The sequence below is a fragment of the Phyllostomus hastatus genome, unplaced genomic scaffold (assembly GCF_019186645.2).
Source record: "Phyllostomus hastatus isolate PE091 unplaced genomic scaffold, TTU_PhHast_1.1 phas_scaffold_78, whole genome shotgun sequence".
NCBI classification, from domain to species: Eukaryota; Metazoa; Chordata; class Mammalia; order Chiroptera; family Phyllostomidae; genus Phyllostomus; species Phyllostomus hastatus.
In genome coordinates this window covers 66441000-66461737 of record NW_025334041.1, presented here as the reverse complement: position 1 = coordinate 66461737, position 20738 = coordinate 66441000, and the positions used below count along the sequence as shown (strand labels likewise).

Here is a 20738-nt window from a genome sequence, read left to right as displayed (position 1 = left end):
TGTTCACAAGCAGCCACAACATACACAGATCTTCACAGCCAGGATCCGCCATACTTATGGGAACACCTTCGTAGGTACCTCTCTCCTTTCCCCTTGTTGCTTTTAATATTCTCTGTTTATCTTTAACCTTGGGTAACTTAATGATGATGTGTCTTGGTGTGTTCCTCTTTAGGTCCAATTTCTTTGGGACTACCTGGGTTTCCTGGACTTCCTGGAAGTCTATTTCCTTTGCCAGATTGAGGAAGTTCTCCTTCATTACTTTTTCAAATAAGTTTTCAATTTCTTGTTCATCCTCTTCTCCTTCTGGCACCCCTGTGACTCAGATGTTGGGACATTTAAAGTTGTCCTGGAGGTTCCCAAGCCTCTCCCCATTTTTTTTGAATTTTTGTTTCTTCATTCTGCTCCAGTTGAATGTTTATTTCTTCCTTCTGGTCCAAATCATTGATTTGAGTCCTGGTTTGCTTCCCTTCACTGTTGCTTCCCTGTATATTTTTCTTTATTTCACTTTGCACAGCTTTCACTTTTCCCTCTATTTTGCATCCATACTCAGTCACTTATGTGAGCATCTTGATTACCAATGTTTTGAATTCTACATCAGATAGGTTGGTTTTCTCTTTGTCACTTAGCTCTTTTTCTGGAGTTTTGATCTGTTCTTACATTTGGGCATTATTTCTTTGTTTCAGCATTTCAGTCTAGATGAATGTTTCTTCTTTAATTTCTTGGTTGTCAGACTTCCATACAGTTTGATTTTCTGGCAGTTCTGGGTTTTTTTTTTTAATTTGTTTCTGTCCTTCTTTTGGTTGTGGGAGGAAACAAAGTATGCCTACCTATGTCTCCATCTTGGCCAGAGGTCCTGAAGTCCAAGGGGTAAGAATTCTTACCAAAGGGTAAGAATTTTAATGAAATGATAAATGCAGGAGAATTTTATAAATTTGCTATAAAACAAATTATTAAAATTGTTTTTCAGATTTTCCATCACAAAAGGCTCACCTTCCTTAGGTTCTAAGGGACCTCCAGTGCACAAAACAAATACAAGTTGGTCACTGAGCTGCTCCCTGATTCCCATCAGCCAACTCTGAATCAACAGAGAAAGAGTAAGCTAGGTATTGTTTTGGGGGAGCAGGCCCACACTAGCATCTATTCAGCCTCCTGCCCTCAACAGAAGCATGTTTTTGTGAAAATGGGTCATGTGAACTACTTGGGACTGAGTCTCACTTGCACAGTATGGTCCATTCCCTGCTCTGCAAGGACATTCAAGAATGAGCAGGTTTTAGGAGACTAATTATTTTCTTCAAATTCACAAAAGATTGACCTAGAAACTAAGAAGCCAATTATTTAAACATATTCTTTTCTCACTCTGACTGGTATGGCTCAGTTGCTTGGGAGTCATCCCACAAAGTGAAAAATTACTGGTTCGATTCATAGTCAGGGCATATGCCTGGACTTCAAGTTCAGTTCCCGGTCCAAGTATATACAAGAGGCAACCTACCAATGTTTCTTTCCCTCTCTTTCTCCCTCCCTTCCCCTCTCTCTAAACAAATAAATGTGTTTTAAAATTATCCTCTTCACAACAGGTTACCTTCTTAGAGCATCATCATTCACAGAACTCGATCAATGCCTGTAATATCTGATTGGAAATAGAGTGAATAGGAAACAGGCTCTTACTCCACTGTGGTCTTCCCAGAGTGTGGTCCTCAGAACCCATGTCAGAATCCCCCAATCTGCTTATCAAAATGCAGACTCCTAAGCTTGCCCCAGACACATTCTGAGGGTGGGCCCCAGGAAAGTAAAAGCATCCCATTGCCCTGAATGTGTTGCTCAGTTGGTTGGAGCATCATCCCATACACCAAAAGGTTGTAGGTTCAGTTCCCAGTCAGAGTACATACATAGGTTGTGGGTCCAATCCCTGGTCAGGGTGCATATGAGAAGCAACAGATCGATGTCTCATAATGATGATTCTCTCTTTCCTCCCCTTACCCTCTTGCTTAAACCAAAATACATATCCTCCAGTGAGGATTAAAAAACATTAATAATAATAATAACAACAACAACAACAACAACAACAACATCCCACTGATTATTTTGCAACAAAAGTTTGTGACACTTTAGTCTAATAGACAAGACAGGAATGTAAACAAATTATTTCTATCTAAAACACTCTTGGGAAAAAAGTTCCATGGTTTCTGGGAAAATTTCCCAATGCCCTAATGTCCCTATTTCTTCCCTAAGGAAATGCTTCCCAATGAAGTCAGAGCTCTTTTTCCCCTTCAAAATGTTTAAGAGTCCCTGACATACAATCTTCTAGATACTCATGTCAGGCCACTCTCATTAATCTGGTTCACAGCATTCTACTATTTCTTAGAGCACTGTTTATTTTAGATGCATTTTTATAATGATTGTTTCCTACTATTTATACATAAAGGAAAAAGAAGGAGAAACTAAAATGTACTATGTACCAGCCAACATACTGGGTACTTAAATATGTTAATTCATTTACTCTCATGACAATCAGACAAGTAGGGATGATCACCCTCATTTTACAGCTAAGCAAATTATATGTAAGGTAATTTGCTTTAGAGAAATTAAAGAAATTACCCAAGGCCACACAACTAATGAGTGGTAGTCAGGATTCCACTTCGGGTCTGCCTGTGCCCAAAGCCCTGATATTCTTCCCACACTGGAACACTGTCCTTGTGCATCCTCCTAAGTTCTCACAATGTGAGATCTACATCAGCAGATGTCATCTGAGACATATTGGTTGTTTTCAGTTTCCTTCAAGGGGCTATATAGGCTCATCTCTTCCTGTGATGGAAACCACCCAGTCTAATTCTGATGATGAGTGCTGAGCTATATCCCCAAAGCAGGGCCTAAAGTGACATTCTGGTGAGTAACAGCACACAGCTGCTGGCTCAGCTGCATTCTATCTACCCTGGATATCAGTTCCCACAGGACAGGCCTGGTGGGTTATTAACTGAGAGAGCATGCAAGTGTTGGACCTCTACTACCTGCAGTTTGTCTCCCTCATCAAACTGAACAGAACTATGTTTATCCATTTTTATAACCACTCTCCCTGATACGTCCCTTCTCCTGGCAGATACATCTGAATAGGCTATTTCAGAACATAAGCTTCTGAAGGAGAGGGGCCTCCTTTTGTCATTATTGTATTCCCAGAGCTCAGCACTGCTCGACTTTCAAATAACAAACATGGAGTGGATCTCTTACTCTAAAATCAGAGCAAGGTTGTTTTTGTTTTTGTTTTTGTTTTGCTTTATTTTTTCATTCATTTAAAAAATTTTTTTAACTTTTTAAAATTATTGTCCAAGTACAGTTGTCTCCATTACCCTCCACCACCACTCCCCACCCACCCCAGGTATCCCCACTCCCTACCCTTGATCCTAATCCCCTTTGTTTTTGTCCATGTGTCCTTTATAGATGTTCCTAAAAACCCTTCCCCACATTACCCCCATTATCTCCTCCCACCTCCTCTCTGGTTACTGTCAGTTTGTTCTTAATTTCAATGTCTCTGGTTATATTTTGCTTGCAGAGCAAGTTTTTTCAAATGTTACCAGAAGTCTTCACTATTTCTTTTTCCTAGTAACTCAATTTAATTTTTAAAAGTTGAGGGATTTCTCTATGCCTTGTGTTTTGTTAGATGATGCAGGATGCATCACTCAATTATTTCACTATGATTCTAAGAGATTATATTGGTCATAGAAGACCTGAGCCCACCTCACTACTGCCCAGTGCCAGAAGAGAGCTACAGTGAGTGGTGGGGGTCCTGGTGAGAGGCTGGACTGCAGTCAGGAGTTGAGAATAAAACCAGGAGCCCAGAATACACAGCCACTGTTTGGGAAGGAATATAAGGTTCCTTGCCCTTAACAGGGCTTACTGTCTGGTTGGGGAAGCTAGACCTTCACACACAATGGGTGAAGGTGTGCACTAAGGGGAAAACTAAGGGGAAAAGAGGAGCAGGTGAACAGTTTTTAAGTTCTAAACTGGTATTCTGGAGTTATGAAGAGAAGGAGCAACTTTTTAGGCATCAAGCAGAAGTATAATTGGCATTCTAAGAGTGTGGGGTTCCCTAAGTAGGAACCTTGCCTTTTATTACTTTTAAATCTCCTCCTCAATCCCAGTGAGGCTCTAAAGCACACAGATGGAGTTTAATAAATGCTCATTAACTAACCAGATGACCATCTCATAGCAGCAAAAAGAAATTCAAAGCAATCCACTGTTTGAGGGAACAGGACCTTTGAGATAATTAAAGTCTCAGCCTTGTCAACTGTAATGTGGCAACAATTTTGGAAGTGCAGCTGGTGCAGCTTCACTCATTGAATTAAACTGGATTCTAGAGAGAAGGCAAGCTACCTCTGAGAGAGCTCCCTGCTGTCAGTAAGCTACAAACAGGCACCCATCAGTGCTTCCAAATTAAATTAGAGGTTAGAAACAAAGTAGCAATGCCAAGGTCAACTGATGAGCCAGTAAACTTTAACTATCTAATTAAAGATCACAAGTGTATTCCAAGAATGCAACTTGATTTTTTCTCTCTCTAAACATAACAGTTTGAATGTATGTTAAAGAAAAGAAAATCTGGTTTCATAATAGTTTTAGTCCATGCATTTTTCTCCACCAACACAAAAGAAGGCAGTTTCCAAAGATAGAATCAACCACATTTTTATAGCTACACCATTTTTGGACTTAATAATAGTAGTGGAATAGAGCAGCTTTTCTACTACCATTTTGCCAGGGGAACTGGACAAAAGCAAAGATACTCTCAGAAACAGGACTTTTTTGTATTACCTGATATTCCTTTTTATTTATTCATTGCTAAGCCTTTCTCATGTCCCATAAGCAAAACATGGTCATGAGCACACCGAACCTTATTTGCCAGTTTTGTTTTGTTCTCAGGGGCTGGTCAGCATGCTGTGCTGGGAGGGGTCGTGGCCAGTACAGGTTCAGTAGAAAGGGGCAAGGATGGATTGATTAGTGATGACAGAATGAATGGGGTGGGTCCAGAAGTGAAAGTGCCATGGTGTCCAACATTGATCTCCTAGAATCAGGAGGGGGTTCTAAGCTACTGGTTCCATTGGTAATATATGAAAAAATATGTAAACATGTGAAAGTGAAAACTGTGCTCCAATTGTCTGCAGTTTCTCTCCTCCTTCTATTCCTTCTCCGCAAGTATAAAGTGTAATGCCCTGGCTTGAAGTGGGAGCTCAGAGCTCTGACCATGTTGTCACCTGGGCGCTCATCGTACCACTGGAGTACCTTGCATTTCCCATCCTGAAGATCCTGACACTGTAGGCCATCTAAAGTCCATGTGAGCTTCACCAGTGAGTCCAAATGCTGGGCTAACTACATCAATGATCAAATTATTTCCTCTTTTTTTTTCAGCCTGATGCCAGGCCTTCATTAAAAACTTTATAATTTCAGTTCAATTAATATTTGTAGCATAAAACATGAAGAACCAAACTAAAGATAAAATACCTTTATCCTTCCTTAGAGAAAGTCCCCAAATCACAAAACCAACCCCTCACTGTAGGCCCACAGGGCTTTCATAACCTAAGGAGTAGCTCACCATAGGATTAGGACTGTACCTCTTAGAGATACAGTTCCTGGAAAGCACCAGCAGTTCAAGTTCTTTCCCAAGATGGGAATAACCTAGCCCCCCACCAGAAGAACCCATCCCAATCTGAAAGCTTCTGACAATTGAAAATTACCATGTCCAATTTACAAATATTCCTACAACATTCAAGCCTGTCATTCAGCCCAGCCTGACAATAGGGAAGTGAGTGAAAGTCATTTCCACAAAAGGTCCCACAGTATAATCCTATTTACCACTCCCAGGAGAAGAGCAGATGCTCTTGATTTCCTCTAGATAGGTCCCACTGGCCTACTCCTAGTATCAACCTTAAACATGGCTCTTCCTCCCATTGGGACACATTTAACAATACAGTATTCACTTCCTAGTTCCAAAGTCCAGTTCCCATCCATCTTATGCATGCAAATAAACTGGTTAGTATCATGACTACACTAAAAATGTTCTTTATGACAGAGGCTGCTGGATCATCTTACTTTCTAGAACCAATGTCTACAATAAAAGCCCATTTGGAGTCCTAAAAAGAAACTAACATTAACTAAATGCCAGTTTTATAGTAAACATTTCCATGTGTGCCATTGCTTTACTTCTCCTAACAGCCACCTAAGGTAAATGTTATTATGTCCTTTTCTACAGCTGAGTGAACATAGCTCAGAAAGGTTAGTAACTTGCCTAAGGTCACTCAAGTAATTAGTGGCAAAACTAGGGCTTGAATCCAGGTCTAACTCCGAAGTTGATTCAATGTCCAGCAAATACTCTCCCAGAGCCAAGAAAAGAATCACACAAGAACAAAAGGTTGCGATAGCTTACATTATTGTTCAGCAAATATTTACTTCCCTTTCCATCCTGGTGTGAGTGGAGACTCCCATCCCACTACTATTGGACTTGGTCATGTGGTTTGTTTTGGTCAATGGAATATTAGTGGATGTAACATGAACAGGAGCCTTATTTATGGCTGCATGGTTTGGCTTGGTTGTTGTGCTCATGGTATTTGCTACAATAAAAATATACCATGGATAGCACTAGTTAAAAGAAGACAAATCCATCCTAGAGTACTCAAACTGCAGTTGACCTGTAGACCTATGATCAAGAAATAATAGCTGAAAATTTTCAAAATTTGATGAAACTATAAACAACAGGTCCAAGAAGCTCAATATTGTCATTGGGATAAGAGGGGAGATTCAATGGCATGTTTTACTCTTAAATAGAAATAGTGAGAGGCTTCCAAAGACAAAAGAAGAAACAGAAAGGTGGATACAGGGAGGATGCATGTTAGTCTTTCCTCAACTTTCAGAGGGTCAGTAGCATCTATTAAAATCACACCTAAAAAAAAGTGTGTGAGGAGAGTGGTGGGAGGGAATAAATAGAAGGCATGAATTTCCATCCAGGCTACCATGGGGGAACCAGACTCAGTGCAGGCAAACAGAGAACACCACAGTGCAAGGGGAACAAAAGGGCTCCCCTTAGGTTCTTAGAAACCTAGGGGAAGGCCTTTAGATAGCACCTAACCACAGAATCATGGATTAGAGGCAATTTTCTCTTGATTCCTGAGGAGGGCAGGCACAAGTGCTCAGTGGAGCTGACACAATAGATACCATGAAACTTAGTCCCCTTCCTGTCCTCTCTCTAAATAGTCTTGATGGTGAAGAAGATTGACCATGAACTCCTGGGAGGTAATGCAAGAAAAACTTTAATGTAATGTACCATTTAATGTACCAATCCAGTCCCCATCTCAAAATACTGGAAAAGCTTTCTATCACCAAAAAGAACAATCCTGGAAAAACAAATAAGAAAAAATTCAATCTGAGGGGAAATTCTTCCAAGGAATTAATGACCATAAAAGAATCCAAAGCAAGCACAGAATAAATAAATGATTGTACTTGATGAATCTATTTTTGCCTTTGTAATGAAGCAAGAAACAAGAAAAAAATGCTCTCAGTTTGCAACTACTTTTTCCTTTTATGAGAAGAGATTAATGTAAGGAATCACCCCAAAATATAAGGCCTAAAAGTTGGTCATAATTCATATATAACTAACTTATTTGTAGATACGATTATAATTTATTTATCAAACCCATGATAAGAAATTTAAATTTCTACAAATGTCTTATCAATAAGTATCAAGTGTCAAAATTAAATAAAATCAGAATTTGTAGCAATACATTTATCTAATTTATCCAGTCTCTACTAATTTAAGTTGGAACAGTCCAAAGGATTCTGGGAACTTTAGAGAATATTTATCACTTTTTAAGTTGCCACTTCCTAATTTGTGCAAATGCAATATTATTGTTCTAAATGTTTACAGGCTTTAACTACATTGACAAGGAAAGTAAAGTAAGCACACTGCTGATTAAGCTCAATCTTTTGTTTTCCTTTCAAATTGTACAGCTGAAACTACACAAATCTATCCTTATGAACAAGGTGGGGGAGGAGTGAAGAAAAGAAAAAAAAAGAAAGGAAGTAAAATGTATGAATAAAAAGCTTAAAATGTCAATGGATATTATAAGGAAACGAGCAGACAGACACTGAGTAAGATAGCATAAAAATCAGGCATACACACATTCTCTCCTTAAAAGGTTCAGTCCAACACTGCACAAAAGGTTTATTCAAGAACTATCAAGCTGGCTGGGATAGAGGTGGAGGGATTGAGCAAAAAAGACAAAAAAAGAGAAAGAACACATGGACACAGACCACAGTGTGGTGATTGCAAGGGAGGAAGGTGAAGGGAAGGGGGCATATGTGGAGCTGGAAAAGGGTATGGGGGATAAATGATGATGAAAAATAAAGTTAAATAAATAAATATCAAACCCATTTTTTCATATCTACAAGAAATACACAGGGAAGATAGAAAAACAAATTAATGCCAAAGGTCATCACTAGAAAGGGAAAACTAGAAGGGAAAGGAGAGTGAAGGAGAGCACACAACTCAAAAGCAAGCCTATCACATGGGAATATAATATATTTTAAAAAGCCAGAGAGATAAATGGTGTGAATACAGTTATGTGCTACTGGAGAAAAACATCCATTTACATTATACATTACATCATACTTCAAAATAAATCTAGATAGACCAAAAAGACTTTTGCTGTTTTAAACTCAAGCCATAAATAATCAAATGGAAAAGATACAGAATCACAAAAGTTATAGGATTTACACATTGGATTGCAGATTTTAAGGTTGCATATAAAATGTATCCAAAGTCAAAGTAAAACAATCACTAGGATAAACTATCCATAAGTAATAACACCAAAGAGTTGATGTCATTAATATAGAGAGTCCACACAATATAAGAAAAACAAGACCCCAACAGATCAATGGGCAAAAAACAAACAGGTAATTCACAAAAGTATAAAATATTTATTGCTTTTCACTAACAATTGACATTAATTTCTTCATCAAAGAAATAAAGATGGTATTCCATACCTCTTTCCTCTTTTTTTAAGTTATGTGCCTCTGTTTTGGGTTTTGTGTGATTACATATTCTTCTCCAATGCACATGGAATATTCTCAAGGCTAGGCCATATGGTGGGTCACAAAACTAGCCTCAACAAATTCAAGAGACTGAAATCATATCAAGCATATTCTCTGACCACAATGCTTTGAAATTAGAAATCCACTTCAAAAAGGAAATAAAGAAAGCCAAAAATATATGGACAACATACTAATACTAAAAATTGGCTGATAATACAGCATATCAAAACATCTGGGATGCAGTGAAAGCAGCAATAGGAGGGAAGTTTGTATCATTACAGGACTACCTCATGAAATAAGAGAAATCCCAGGTAAACAACCTAACACTACATCTTAAAGAACTAGAAAAAGAAGAAAAAGAGCAACCCAAAGACAGCAGAGGAAAGGAAATAATAAAAATTATGGCAGAACTGAATGAAATAAAGAACAAAATGATTATACAAAAAATTAATACAACAAAGAGCTGGTCCTTTGAAGAGATTAATAAAATTGGCAAACCCCTGGCTAGATTCACTAAGGAAAAAAAAAAGACTCATATAAACAAAATCAGAAATGAAAGAGAAGTTACCACAAACATCACAGATATATAAAGAATCAAACTAGAATACAATGAAAGGCTATATGCCACCAAATTCAATAACCTAGAAAAAATGGGTAAGTTCCTAGAAATATATAACCTTCCTAGACTGAATCATGAAGAATTAGAAAATCTAATTGAATAATAATCAGTGAGGAAATTGAAACAACCATAAAACAAACCTCCCCCCATATAAAAGTCCAGGACCAGATGGCTTCACTAGTGAATTCTACCAAACATTCAAAGAATATTTGATATCTATCCTTCTCAAGCTCTTCCAAAAAACTGAAGAAGGGCCAATACTGCCTAACACATTTTATGAGGCCAACACAACCCTGATATCAAACCCTGGCAAGGAAAACACACAAAAAGAAAATGATAGGCCAATATCTCTGATGAATACAGATGCAAAAATCCTAAACAAAATATTATCAAATTAAATACAATAACATATTTTAAAAATAGCATATCACATCAAGTAAGATTCATTTCAAGAGCACAAGGATAGTTCAACATATGCAAATTGATCAATGTAATACTACACAATAACAAAACAAAGGATAAAATCATATGATCTTATCAATAGATGCAGAAAAAGGATTTGATAAGATACAACATCCATTTATGATTAAAACACTTAATGGAATGGATATAGAAGGAAAGTATCTCAACATAATGAAGACCGTATATGACAAACACTCCACTAATATCATTCTCAATGTTGAAAAAGTGAAAACTTTTCCCATAAAATCAGGAAGACAAGGATGCCTACTGTCACCACTGTTACTCAGCATAGTTCTGGAAATCCTCTTCAGAGCAATCAGGAAAGCAAAAGAAATAAAAGGAATCAAACTGGGAATGAAAAAGTAAAAGTGTCACTTTCTGCAGATGACATATTCTGTATATAGAAAGTCCTAAAGACTCCACCAGAGAAACTAATACAAACAATAAACAAATACAGCAAAGTTTCAGAATACAAAATTAATGTACAAAAATCCACTGCTTTCCTATATACTAACAATGAAACTTCAGAAAAAGAAATGAAATAAAACTCTTTTTGAAATTGTGACCAAAAGAATAAAATACCTAGGAATAAACTTAAAGGATGTGAAGGACTGAAGTCTACAAAGCATTATTAAAAGAGACTGAAAAAGATACAATGAAATGGAAAGATATTCTGTATTCATGAATTAGAAGAATGAACAGAGTTAAAATGGCCATATTTCCCAAAACAATATATAGATTTAATGTAACTCCATCAAAATCCCAATGTCATTTTTTAAAGAAATAGAACAAAAAAATCATCAGATTTGTATGGAACCATGAAAGACTCCCCAATAATCAAAGCAATCCTGAGAAAAAAAGAACAAAGCTGGAGGTATCACACTACTTGACTTCAAATTATACTACAGAGCTACAATAATTAAAGCAGCATGATATGGGCAGAAAAACAGACACACAGACCAATGGGACAGAATTGAGAGCCCAGAAATAAAACCACATGTATATGGGCAAATAATTTTTGACAAAGGAGCCAACAATACACAATAGAGAAAATAAAAGCCTCTTCAATACATGGTGTTGAAGAAACTGGAAAGCCTCATGCAAAAGAATGAAAGTAGATTGTTTCCATAGTAAAAAAAAATAAATTCAAAATGGATCAAAGACCTAAATATAAGATCTGAAACAAATTATATAGAAGAAAATATAGGTATTAAATTTATGGGCCTTGGTTATGGAGAACATTTTATGAATTTGACCCCCAAAACAGGGGAAGTTGAGGCAAAATTAAATGAATGGGGTTATTTCAAATTAAAAAGCTTCTGCACAGCAAAAGAAACTGCTAACAAAACAAAAAGTCAGTCAATCAAACGGGAGTGGTATTTGCTAACAACAGCTCTGACAAGGGATTAATATCCAAAATATATAAAGAACTCATACAACTCAACACTAAATGAACAATCCAATTAAAAAATGGGTAGAGGACCTGAAAAGACACTTCTCAAGAAGACATAGACATGGCAACAGATATATAAAAAGATGCTCAGCTTCACTAGCCATTAGGGAAATACAAATAAAAACTACAGTGAGATACCACCTCACACCTGTTAGAATGGCTATTATCAACAAGACAGGTAATAACAAGTGTTATTGGAGAGGATGTGGAGAAAAAGGAACCCTCATTCACTGCTGGTGGGAATGTAAACTGGTGCAGCCACTATGGAAAACAGTATGGGGGTTCCTCAAAAAATTAGGAATAGAGCTACCATATGTCCCAGCAACCCCTCTTCTGGGTATCTACCTGAAAAAATTAAAAATATTTATTTGCAAAAATATATGCACTCTTATGTTCATTGCAGTATTACTCAAGGTAGCCAAGACATGGAGACAACTGAAGTGTCCTTCGATAGAGGATTGGGTAAAGAAGACGTGTTACGTGTATGTGTGTGTGTGTGTACATACACACTACAGAATACTACTCAGCCATAAGAAAAGATGAAATACTGCCATTTGCAACAACATGGATGAATTTTCAGAGTATCATGCCAAGCAAAATAAGTCAGATGGAAAAGAACAAAAACCATGATTTCACTCATATGTGGAATATAAAACTGAAACTCATAAGCTGCAGATAACATTATGGTATTGTCTATAGGGAAGGGGTGGAAAGACAGTCAAGGCTAAAGGGGTCCAAATACATGGTGACAGATGATGATTTGACTTTGGGTGGTGGGCATGCAATGCAGTGTGCAGATCACATATCATAGAAATATGCACTTCAAACCTGTATGATCTTATTAACCAATATTACCCTAATAAATTTAAATAAAAATATATGTGTATAAATAAATTCAAATGGAAACAATAAGATCCTATTTTTATGCTAATTTGAATTCAGTGAATGGGTCTTCCCATACACTTCTGAGGTGAGTTAACTTGCCTTGTAACATCTTTTGGAAAGCAATTCAATGTGAGAGTTAACCTCAAATATTCAGATATACTGATCCAGTACTTTGACTATAAGAAATCAATCCCCCCAAAATCTAAAATACAGGAAGAAATACACCACAAAAAAGATAAGTGCTGTACCATCTATAACAGCAAAAACGATTAGAAAGTACCCAAACATCAAACAGAAAATTATTAGCAAAATTATGCAACACGTTCATAAAGTTATGTATTTTAAAGTGTCAGTTACAAAAGTTTTCTAGAAACACGGAAAAATACTAGCTACAATATTGAGTAGAAAATGCAATATCCAAATTGGTACGTAATATACCATTTATGCTTCATTTGTTAAAAATAGTATGCAATGAGAAGATTGGAAGGAAATACTATGTTCAACAGTGAAAATCTTTGGGTGGCAATAATATTTCTCTTCCTTTTTTCTCTGTATTTTCCATCTTGTCTATAATATGTCTGCAGAGTGTAAGGCAGCCTCGTTTCCATGGGCCTGAACTCAGACTCAGCTCTGCCTCTTAACAGCTGTGTAACCTCAGAAAATAAGTCCAACACTGTTTCTCTTCTGAAAAATTGGGATAATGATATCATTCACCTCACATGGTTGTTGGGAAGATTAAATGAGTTAATGTATGTAATACACCTCGCAACACACACCCCAACTCTAACCATCTTAGAAAAAAACTTTGAAGTGACAAGAATTAAACATTTACAAAGTAGTACACTGTATCGCTCTCATTTAATAATAAGAAGCTATATCATGGTTTCTAGGAAATGACTGATGTAATAGAGAAAAACAGATGAGAGGTTTTTTTAAAACATTTTTTATTGTTGTTTGAGTACAGTTTTCTGCCTTTCCCCCACCCTCCCCCACCTCCCTCCCCTGTCCTCCCCAGGTTATTGTCCATGTGTCCTTTACCATTGTTCCTGCAATCCCTTCACCTTTTCCCCCTAAAATCCCCACCCCCTCCCATCTGGTCACTGTCAGCCTATTCTCAATTTCAGTGTCTTTGGTTATATTTTGCTTGCTTGTTCATCTTATTGATTAGGTTCCTGTTAAAGGTGAGAGCATATGGTATCTGTCTTTCACTGCCTGGCTTATTTTGCTTAGCATAATGCTCTTCAGTTTCATCCACGCTGTCACAAAGGGTAGGAGCTCCTTCTTTCTTTCTGCTGCATAGAATTCCATTGTGTAAATGTACCATAGTTTTTTGATCCATTCATTTACTGATGGGCACTTGGGTTGCTTCCAACACTTGGGTATTGTAAATTGTGCTGCTATGAACATTGGGGTGCATAGGTTCTTTTGGATTGGTGTTTCAGGGTTCTTGGGATATAATCCTAGCAGTAGAATTGCTGGGCCAAAAGGCAATTCCACTTTTAGTTTTCTGAGGAAATTCCACACTGTTTTCCATTCGTTTCACCATCTGCATTCCCACCCACAGTGCACTAGGGTTCCTTTTTCTCCACAACCTCTCATAAACAAAGTAACAAATAAGAAGTGTTGGAGAAGTTGCGGAGAGAGTTATTTTTTTAATATTTACAAATTATATTCTCTTTTAAAACACCAGAATTTTACACCAACCTATCAAATGTTATCTTGAAATCTGAGAAATTGAAAATAGGTATGTTCAAATGATACTTTTTTGATATAAACACAGTGAGTGGCAACATAATGTGCAACACATAAATGTGCAACAGGGAAAAGTGAAAGACTGTCCTTCCCACACAGCAGATGAAGATACCAGGTTTCACATTCGGTCTTAGAGCTCACTTTAACATACCTTAAAATTTCTAAGATGTAGCCTTTACTTCCAGGATATACACAACTATATAAGGCAATATCTTTCCCCCTTTTTTCTAGAAATTATGGAGGAAATGAAAATGAAAAAGCAAACACAAATATCTTCTTCTGCAAAAAGAGAGAGAGAGACAAAAAAAAAAAACACCCCATCCAGATAAGGGTTATCCTTTATGTGCTATTTGAAATAGATCATGGGGACATGGGGAGAGGGAACCGATGAGGAAAAGACCAGAGACCTGTTTCTGAGGTTCCAGATGAGGTTGGAAACCACAAATTTTCCAAACAAAATAGTCAAGGATTTCTGGGCAGTTTTTGAGTGGGAAAGGTTGACTTTGAAATGTTCACATTTCTGGGACATTGTGTTGGATAGAGGAGGCAAGATCACATTATTTAAAATCTGGGACTCCTCATTCAAACCATGTGATCACTGAATGGCAGACCATCCTCTGAACATTTTATTCTAAGAAAAACGTTTTTATATCTAATTTAATTTGTATGCTTCATAGGGTTGGAAGACGGTACTTACTGAAAATGTAAGGTACTTATGCAGCCTGATATGTTGCCTTTTAAACTAACTTTATAAGGAATACATAGGCCGAAATTAAACCCTATTTACAGTGATTGACATGGCTTGTGGGGCTGGTGACATCTCACATTCTTTACCTACTGCCCACTAGGTTTAATCTTGTAAATTATTTTCAATAGGCATGGTATACATCCTGAATTATTTTATCTGAGATTAGCATCAACCTTGCATATCAATTGGTGTTTTCTCAATTTCTTGGAGATATCTAATTCACCATTAGCACAAAGGTTATTACCTAAAGCAGTGCCCTCCGTGAGTTCCACTGGGACCAATCCCCTGCTCTGCTTTGGGGCATTAAGAATCTGAATTCACAAAGTGTGTCTTGGATACACACTTAGTGATCCACCCCCTGCCTTCATCTCCACCTGACCATCTGGCTGCCCCACCCCACCACCACCTTCCCCACCTGACAGGGCTGCCTTCTGCTCAGTCCCAGTGCCTTCCCCTGGGAGCCTTGGTAACACTGTTACATAAAAAGGAAGCTTTTAAGCAGCTGCATCTTGCTGCTTCTCCCCTGCTCCCAAAGAGTTGTTCTTGCCTCGCATTGAAGCTAGAAATCCTTCTGTCCATTACTAAAAGTCAGCAGGAAGGTGGAGGTGGGTAGGCTTTCTCAGATGTCTAACTACCCCGTTGTCATCTCACACAGGAACAAGGAAGGAAAGAAACTCCTTCCCTGCTTCTCTCAGTGGTGTGTTATCAGTGCCTGGCACTTGGCAATTTCACCAGTCCCAAAGAAACTCCTATGTCCTGGCTTTCTGACTAACTGTCTAGTGTTGTTTTTCCAAACTACAACCCCACTTCTCCCTGACTTTGTGGCTTCATTTTCTATGCCTGTTACACTCTCTGATCACATTTCTTGAATGAAAGGGGAAGTTCATTTGGCCTCTGCAGGGGTTCCTGTGCACCTTGGCCCCCAACAAGAGGCAGTTCAATCCCACATGTGCATCATGTACCGTCACTACCGTTCAGGGCAGCAGAAAATCCAGGGAAGTGTAGGTGTCCTCACCACAGCATCCAGCTAGCCTGGGCAGCAGAGGGCTCTGCCCTGCCAAGAACTGCATCCTGTACTGGCAGGTCCTGGGGCCATGTCTCTGGAAGGTTCCCAAGTTTGTAAACACTATCACTTAGATCACTTCCCTGGGTGATGAGTTTATGACTGGTTGCTAAACTGAAAAATTCACTATTAACATCCATGAACTCTACCCTCGTACCACATAAATAATACAAGACACAGTTAGTCCCTACCTAGTGCTTTATTTCCAAGGATACAAAATCATCTGAAATTAAAATACAAAACACACTTGTTTCTTTTTGATTCCAGGTACCTGGAGGGAGTTTTCCTTTCAGTTTCCTTGAATTCCAAGTCACTACACTGTCACCATCTTTTAGGGAGAATGCAGGAAATTCCACACACTCTGTTCTCTCTGCAAACGCATGGAACCTGAAACATGAGGCAATTTGCAACATTAGGCTGGAGGTGGTATTTGCACATGTCTCTTCAGTCTCCCAAGACTGTGAACTTGCTATTCCTCACCTTTCCTGTACCTTGTCTATTCCCGCAGATGAGAGACAGGGAGGAGGGAGAAAACAGATGGCTCTTCTCTTTATTACAGAGTAATAGCTCAGCAAGATGGTATTTCTTCCCTGGATTCCCTGTGCTTATATTTATTCTTTGTTCCCAGGGTTCAATCATGGCCACCCAGTTTTGACAAGCCAAGTCTAATGTGGCTCCACAGTGCCCATAGTCCTGCAGTCAGAGAGCAGGCGACAACAGGCACCGGGGCTTACCTGCTCACTGCTGACAGGCTGCAGTTGCTTTAACCCAGCAAATGCACACTTTTCTAGGACCTACACATAGAATGAATGGAAAGGATTCTTGTGTGGATAGGTTTGTAGGGACTGATTCCTCAAGTGCAGCCTCAGGACCTGGGAGCTGGTTAGGGTGCATGTTCCCTCACCCTTGCAGACGCTGAGTCCAAACCAGCACTTGAACAAGCTCCACAGAGGACTCATGTGCAGCTTGAAGCTCAAAGGGTGCTGGTGTAGTGCATGGGTGATAGATTAAGTCACACCTGAAGTTACTTATCTGGAATTCAAACAGTCAGTAATCACAGGAAATTCCTTTCAGATGGTCAGAGGAGATATCTGAGTAATGCTTCCCTTGCCCCTCAGGGGTGGCCTGTTGCTACTCATTCAACACAAAGAGAATCCTGAAGCACAGGTGAGGATGGATGGATGGGTGGATGGATTGATAGTGGGAGGAGAGGTGTGGGCCTCACCTGGGCCATGGAAAGCCTCAGTCCTGTCTAATTTTAAAGGGTTTCAGGTGACATTAGGATGATGACTTGATGGCAGCGAACAAGCTAACCGTGTCCGATGGCCCCTCATGAAGCTGATGGAATCAGTCTGCTTGTGCTTGCCTCCTGCTGGGACCTCATCCAGAGCAGAAATGGCCAGCTTGCTAGCAGGGCAGAGGAGAGATGCTGAGGCTCTTCCTGGCAGGGCCCACACCCTGAGTGCCAAGGCCTTTGGTGCCCAAGACTTTCTACTCTCTGACATGTTCTCCAGATTGGAAAAGAGAACAAGGCAGACATTCCCTCTGGCTAACACAGCCCTTTTTGTGCACAAAGCAAATCACCATTAAGTTGGGCTCTTTGGACAGCCTGCAGAGTACAGCACTGCACCTGACAGCTGTTGGCTCTGCCCAGACACAGCCTTCAGTGCAGGGGTATGCAGACTCCAGGCCCCCTGCAGCTGAGATGCTCAGGACATGCCCTTACAGTTGGATAATAACTGCACTTGAGCTGGGGCTCAACAGCCAAAGTGCAGAGAGCCCTACTAGGAACCCCAGAGGCCTGGCACAGTAAGGAGGAGGAGCACCGCTGGCTGTGGGAGGGCTCACTGTCCTGGGCAAGAGCAGGGACGGGATGGCTGTCTACACCTCGTCCTCTTCTACAGACCTCCATGGTGCATGGCCTAAAGATCTGGAGCTGAAATGCTATGGTAAATTGCTAACATTTAAAGCGCTGAAAGTCAGAGTGAACTCCCTGTTAAATTACTGCCTGACCTCTCACCTGCCCAGAGGAAATGCCCATAGGGCCCAAGAAGAGGACAAGCAAGAAAGATGGCCCTGCCAGTTGCCTTTATCTGTCTCCAACAGCAAAAATGGGGCAGTGTGCCCTTTCTGTATTTGGGGGCTCAGAAGCCGAGAATGGTGGCCAACTACCTGATGTTGGAAGACTTTAAATTGCTTTAAGAGCAGCCAGAGCCACGTTCCTCAGAATCATAAGGGAGTCTGTGAAAAATTATGTCCCTGGCTTTCCATATCTCTGGGACTGCAGCCACGATATCTGCATTTTAATCAAGCTCCCTTAGTAGTTCTTATGCAAAATGAAGGGCTAAGTGCATATTCCCAGGTTCCCTGGTATCACGTGGAATCAGCTTGCAAGGTGAAACCCAGACATCCAAATGATTAACAAACTCCCCACACAAATGTAATGAGCAACTCAATTTGAGAACAAATACTCAAGAGCAGGCTTTGCATTCATTTCAGACAGGCTAACTTAGGAAAGGACGCAGTCACTCTTCCTGGAATCATATAAGCAGCTGGTCTTTCTCCATAAGGGGTTTGAACTTACACAGACAGCACTGTGGGACATGTTTTAAAATGTAGGTTTCATTATTATTCAGATATGATGAGGCCAACAGATCAGTTTAACTGTAACTGAAAATATAGTTTGGTACTCACAGTTCCTGCTATAAACTGAATTGTGTCCACCCTTCAATTTTCATATGTTGAAGCCTTAACCCATAAAATGATTTGTAGTGAGCAGAGCAATAATGATGGACCAGGTATAGAAGGCCACCAGGGCAGAAAACCCCAGGTGCCTAGCAATGGGAAAAATTGGGAAAACAAGGACCTCACTCGCCCCTGCCACAGGTAACCTTTCCTCCCCTAGCATATCTCAGGTCATCCAATTTAGACCCCCTGACCTTTCATATCACAGGTCAGGAGGCTCAGACCCTCCCCACACTTTTCCTCCCCTGGAATGTTGATAGTCCCACAGGTTAGATGCATTCCCCCTTAGAGGTAGAACAAACAAGCGGGCTGGAGATTAGCCCTTAAGCATTAAGCCCTCAGGACAATGAGGTGCTGACATCTCAGTTGTTTCAGCTCCAGCCCCAGAAAATCAGACAAGCTGACCGTGGGACCATGGCTGACATCAGGACCAGCTACACTGATGAATGATCCCCTGACCTGGTGTCAACAATTCAGTGGAGACCTGGACCCTGAAAGGGCACACCTGAAAAGCTGGTGAATATTTTATCGTATCTTCCCCTGAGACTGCCCCTAAAATTCCTGCCTGCAAAAGAGATAAAAACCCTCAAGACAGCCCTGGCCAGTGTGGCTCAGTTGGTTGGGCATCGTCTTGCAAAGCAAAAGGTTGCAGGTTTGGTCCCCAGTTGCAGTGTGTACGGATTGATGGTTCTCTACCCCTCTTTCTCCCTCCTTTCCTCTTTCTCTAAATAAAAAAATAACCCTCAAAACAGAGGACACAGCATGCAAGCTTTCCCTCTGAGGAGCGCACCCATACCTTTCCCTTTCCCCTCTTCTTCCCCACAGGCACACATCTCCTAAACTCTAAGGGTCCCTAAGACCTGCAACCAGGGGAGCAATGGGCAGCAGCAACATGTGCTGGGCTAACCCGTGGAACTATCTCTAAGGCCTCTTTTTCTCTGGCTTCTCAGTGAGCTAAAGCAGCCCTGCCATGGCTCACTTCTTTCCCATAACATCTCTAAAGAGCCAAAGCAGCCCTGCCTAGTTATTTCCCATTGCTTCTTCTGCGCTAAGCCCTTCCTTGTTTCATGGTCCCCAGCTTTAATAAACATGTCCTCAAAGTCACCTGAAATGTTGTGAAATCTTTCCTGCATGAAATCAAGAACCCGCACACTACCATCCGGCCCTATGCAGACCTGTTCAGGGCCAGGACACCTGTCCAGTAATAAAATGAGGTACTAAGGGTGGGTCCTGATCCTATAGGATTAGTATCCTTTTAAAAAAGACATACCAGAAAGATTGTATGCTCTCGATTCCCCTGCTTCTCTCTCTCTTTCTCCCCCTCTCTCTCTCTCCCTCTCTCTCTCCCCACTATAAAGGACACAGCAAGAAGGCAACAAGCCAGAAAGAGAGCTCTCACCAGAAAATAAATTAGCAGGCACTTTGATCTTGGACTTCCAGCCTTCAGAGCTGTGACAAACACATTTTTGTTGTTTAAGTCCCCCAGTCTGTGCTACTTTGTTATGGCAGCCAGAACTGACTAAGACAGTGCCCAAGAGGAGGGGCCCTACCACCCCACCCAGGGCCAAACAGGGAAGCACCAGGGCAGGTCAGGAGGCAGAGGAAACAAGGGTACAACATGAGCAAGAGTTGTGTTGTGGATTCTGCAGGAAGGAATGGATAAGGCAGAGTAAATGGGTTTAGGATTGGCTACATTTGAATAATTTCAGCGAGTTCTGAGGTACTTTTCTGGCATCTGGCTCTGAGCTGATAGAGGTCCTGAGGTGAGTCTTAGGCTCTAGATCAGTTAGTTTGCACATGAAAGCTGTACTCCCAGGGTCATTCACTCTCCCTGGGAATTAGCTAGCCCTGGGAGGGGCAGTCTTTGCAAGGCCAGCAAGGTCCCACCATGTTCAAGCATCTGAATTACAGAAAATAAAATAGCAAGATGAATACAGGGTAGAGG

General features: G+C 40.1%; 1 protein-coding gene across 1 annotated transcript in view; it reads right to left on the bottom strand.

Annotated features, from left to right (window-relative positions):
- Window positions 1–20738, bottom strand: part of VWA3B (von Willebrand factor A domain containing 3B) — a 204174-nt gene that overhangs the window by 140035 nt on the left and 43401 nt on the right. The window contains exon 7 of the mRNA XM_045826975.1: window positions 16320–16435. Within this exon, the coding sequence (XP_045682931.1) occupies window positions 16320–16435 (116 nt within the window). The remainder of the gene's footprint in view (window positions 1–16319; window positions 16436–20738) is intronic.